The sequence below is a fragment of the Myotis brandtii genome, unplaced genomic scaffold (assembly GCF_000412655.1).
Source record: "Myotis brandtii unplaced genomic scaffold, ASM41265v1 scaffold601, whole genome shotgun sequence".
NCBI lineage: Eukaryota > Metazoa > Chordata > Mammalia > Chiroptera > Vespertilionidae > Myotis > Myotis brandtii.
The window spans coordinates 540,511-544,534 of record NW_005370276.1 but is presented as its reverse complement, the minus strand read 5'-3'; the positions used below and the strand labels follow the sequence as shown (position 1 = coordinate 544,534).

Genomic DNA, 4,024 nt, shown 5'->3' with positions numbered 1-4,024 from the left:
CAAATGCCGGCTTGGCTGCTTCTGGCCTCGACCCTCTCCGGAAGGGGCTGGTCAAGGCACAGCCCCAGGGCTCCGGATTCCCAGGAAATGGGGAAGCTCTCGGACAACCCATTCAGCCTCCCTACCTGGGCAGGGGCTGCCTCCCGGATGCTGCCCCTCCCTCGTCTTCCTCACCCTCTCATTCCTCTCACACCTGCCTGTCCTGTCCAGTCAGCCTGCCTCAGTGGAAATCCGGCTCCACCCCGCTTGGCAGCTGTGTGACCCCGGGCCAGTCACTCAACCTCTCTGGGCCTCGGTTGTCTCTGTCACGAATGGGCGATCACAGTCCGTCTCCAACGGCTGCTGTGAGGGTTGAATGAGGTCAGATGGGAAAGCGCTGAGCGCAGGGAGGACTTAACAGGTTCTTTAGGGCCCTGGCTGGTGTGGCTCAGTGGATTGGGCGTCGTCCCGAGCACTGAAAGGTTGCCTGTACAATTCCGGTCGGGGCACATGCCTGGGTTGCGGGCTCGATCCCCAGTAGGGGGCGTGCAGGAAGCAGCCGATCAATGATTCTCTCTCATCATGGACGTTTCGCTCTCCCTCTCCCTCGCCCTCTCTCTCTAAAAATCAATACAAATATTTAAAAATAGTTCTCTCTGGATTACTGTCCCTGGCTTCGTCCCCCCATTGGCCACGGAACCTGTCAACCATCCCTAACCATCTGTGCCCTGCCTACCTCCCGCTTCTAACATTTCCTCTTAAAATGTTTATTTTTGCCTTTATTATTCCCTTTCAGTCTGCCGCGTGCACACAAGGTACATGGAGCCCATACGATTCACCAAGTAGAATTGGTAACAAAGCCCGTGAACTAGAACATTCTGAGCCGTGAGTCTTGCTGGTGTCCCTGGGCTCCCTCTTGTCCCCTGGGCCTCTCCCCGCAACCCCCCTGCCCCGAATTAAATCCTTGTCTGTTGCTTGGTTTTGGGGGGGGGAGCGGTTTTATCACAGAGGCCTGTAACCCCAAACAACATAGGGCTTAGCTCCTCTCGTTGGGGGAGACGGGGACTTGGACATGGAGTCGCTCATGCCGCTGCCCGGGGGGTCCGCTCGGACCCACAGCCTCTCAGCTCCCCCCAAGAGCAGCTTCGCCCCTCGGTCCCCCGCCCCCCACACCCTGCCCATCCTCACTATCTTCACATCCTGACTCACCACCCAGCGAGCTCCAGCTCAGAAGGTGCCCGGTGCCTCCATTCATTCCCTGACGTCATTCCCAGAGCCCAGGACCGCGAGGTCCCCACGCTGGCCCTCCCCGGTGCCGTGGGACGGGTTGGAGATGACAAGCAGACCAGGACCCTGCCCGTGGTGGCCAAGTCTTAAAGTGCGAGTGAAACTTAACCACGGGGAGGAGCGAGGTCCTCCCAGGCAATAGAAACTTCAGGGGCCACGGCCCAAAGTGGGTGACCCAGGCCGGGCGGGGGAGTGGGGGGGGGCAGCCAGGTGGGGCCCAGTTAGCGAGGAGGGCAAGGGCTGTGGGAGCAGAGGGGCTAGCGAGGGGGGTAAAGGCTGTGGGAGCAGAGGGGCGAAGCCACAGGAGAAGCCGGTGGTGGGAGCCTAGGCCCGCTCCCCCCATTTAAACGAGGGCAGCTCTGTCTTGATCTCTGGGATGGATGTGGTTCTGTTTGGGAGCAAGATTCCTCTTGGCCATAGGTCTCCGAGTCTTAAAAATGTTTTGGAAACCATCGCCCTGGGCGCTGGGGAGCCATGGAAGGGGCTGGAGCTGGGGCTGGCCGGGGGAGATGTGGACATTAGAAGAGACTTGTGTGTGTGTGTGTGTGGGGGGGGGGATCCCTGCAGAGGGAACAGAATATGCAAAGGCCCTGGGGCAGGGAATGGTGAGGTGTGGCCAGGAAATTCGAAGTCAAGGGAGGTGACTGAGCTGGGGGCCGGAGTGCCAGGGCTAGGAGTCGCTTGGGGACTGGGAGCAGGGGAGGGGCAGCTCGAGGAAGGACTGGAGGCGGGAGGCCAGGGCGAGGCTCCCGGGGCTAAGAGGAGGCCTGAGCTGGGGCCACGGGAATGGAGAGAGTCAGGTTGGAGGGGAGTGGGGTTGGGCAGGGCCAGGCTGTGGGAGGCAGAGGGAGGACGGGGCAAGGACAGTGGGTGGGGGTCACCCTGGTGACCGCCGGGGCCCAGCCCGGAGATGGCGACCCCGGAGGAGGAGCGACTCTGGGAAGCCGTGGAGTTCAGTGGGGATGTGTGCGGAGGGGTCTGGGATGAGGGCTGTGGGAGCAGAGGGGCGAAGCCACAGGAGAAGCCGGTGGTGGGAGCCTAGGCCCGCTCCCCCCATTTAAACGAGGGCAGCTCTGTCTTGATCTCTGGGATGGATGTGGTTCTGTTTGGGAGCAAGATTCCTCTTGGCCATAGGTCTCCGAGTCTTAAAAATGTTTTGGAAACCATCGCCCTGGGCGCTGGGGAGCCATGGAAGGGGCTGGAGCTGGGGCTGGCCGGGGGAGATGTGGACATTAGAAGAGACTTGTGTGTGTGTGTGTGTGGGGGGGGGGATCCCTGCAGAGGGAACAGAATATGCAAAGGCCCTGCGGCAGGGAATGGTGAGGTGTGGCCAGGAAATTCGAAGTCAAGGGAGGTGACTGAGCTGGGGGCCGGAGTGCCAGGGCTAGGAGTCGCTTCAGGACTGGGAGCAGGGGAGGGGCAGCTCGAGGAAGGACTGGAGGCGGGAGGCCAGGGCGAGGCTCCCGGGGCTAAGAGGAGGCCTGAGCTGGGGCCACGGGAATGGAGAGAGTCAGGTTGGAGGGGAGTGGGGTTGGGCAGGGCCAGGCTGTGGGAGGCAGAGGGAGGACGGGGCAAGGACAGTGGGTGGGGGTCACCCTGGTGACCGCCGGGGCCCAGCCCGGAGATGGCGACCCCGGAGGAGGAGCGACTCTGGGAAGCCGTGGAGTTCAGTGGGGATGTGTGCGGAGGGGTCTGGGATGAGGCCCCAGAAGGGATGTGAAGGGCCCTCATGAGAGGCCTCCCTCCCTCCCTCTGGGTCCCGGGGATTCCAGAAGCTCGTGGAAAAGAAAGTTGGAAGCCCCCGGCGCAGCACCCAGGGGGCGCAGACAGTCCGGTCCAGACGTGTCTTACAGGCGAAGGTTATTTATGCCCATTTCTCAGATGAGGAAACTGAGGCTGAAACCTCCCTAGAGGCGGGAGCCCAGGAGAACCTGCAGAACCCGCGGGGCCCGGAGAAGAGAACGCCCGGACCTCCCTCAAGCAGAGCTGGGACCAGCCCACTGGCCTCCCCCAGCCTGGGAGGCCCAGAGACACCATGAGGCCTGCCTGGGTCACACAGCAATTAGAACAACCCAGCTGCTCCCATCTCTGGAATCTGGGGCACCGGGGAGGCCTCTCGGTGCCCAGCTTGTGGGTGAGGGAGGGGAGCGGGGGGCCGGATGCTGTGTTCCCTGAGCCGGGAGACCCTGGCCTGGGAGCTGGAGACCATGTCAGCAGCTTGCTGTGTGACCCTGGGCCGGCCGCCGGCCCTCTCTGAGCCTCCGCTGGCTCAGCTGAGAAATGGAGCCACGGGGAGGGGGTGCCTCCCAGGCTGCTGAGGACACAAGAAACCACAGACTCTGGGGCAGACCTACGGGGCTGAGCCCCTCTAAGCCTCAGTTTCCCCGTCGGGAACGCGGGGGCTCTGACAGTGTCTGCCCCTCCCCAGGGACGAAGGAGTCAGGCTCCAGCGGCGGGGAGTGCTCGGTCCCAACCGCCCCGGTGTGGTGTGGGGGGCCGGGCCCCACGGGACACACGGCCTCGGCTCTGGGACTCGGCTCCATCCCGGCCCCACCCACCTCTGCGCTCCCATCACCCCAGACGGAGCTGGGGTGCCTTCTGAGCTGCTGTGAGGAAGGGCACCCCGACTTGAGGGCTTGCTGGGGCGTCCAGGGAAGAAAGGGTACAACAGGTTCTCTGTTTCGTGAGCAACTACTGAGCCCAAACCCTCCGCTCGCCGCGCGCGCGCGCCCGATCCAACTCCGGGGGCCCCTCGGCA

The 4,024-nt window shown here is 63.2% G+C and overlaps 1 protein-coding gene across 1 annotated transcript in view; it reads right to left on the bottom strand.

Annotated features, from left to right (window-relative positions):
- Nucleotides 1–4,024, bottom strand: part of SULT2B1 (sulfotransferase family, cytosolic, 2B, member 1) — a 77,264-nt gene that overhangs the window by 39,918 nt on the left and 33,322 nt on the right. The window contains exon 3 of the mRNA XM_014550421.1: nt 126–175. Coding sequence (XP_014405907.1) covers nt 126–175 — 50 coding nt within the window. The remainder of the gene's footprint in view (nt 1–125; nt 176–4,024) is intronic.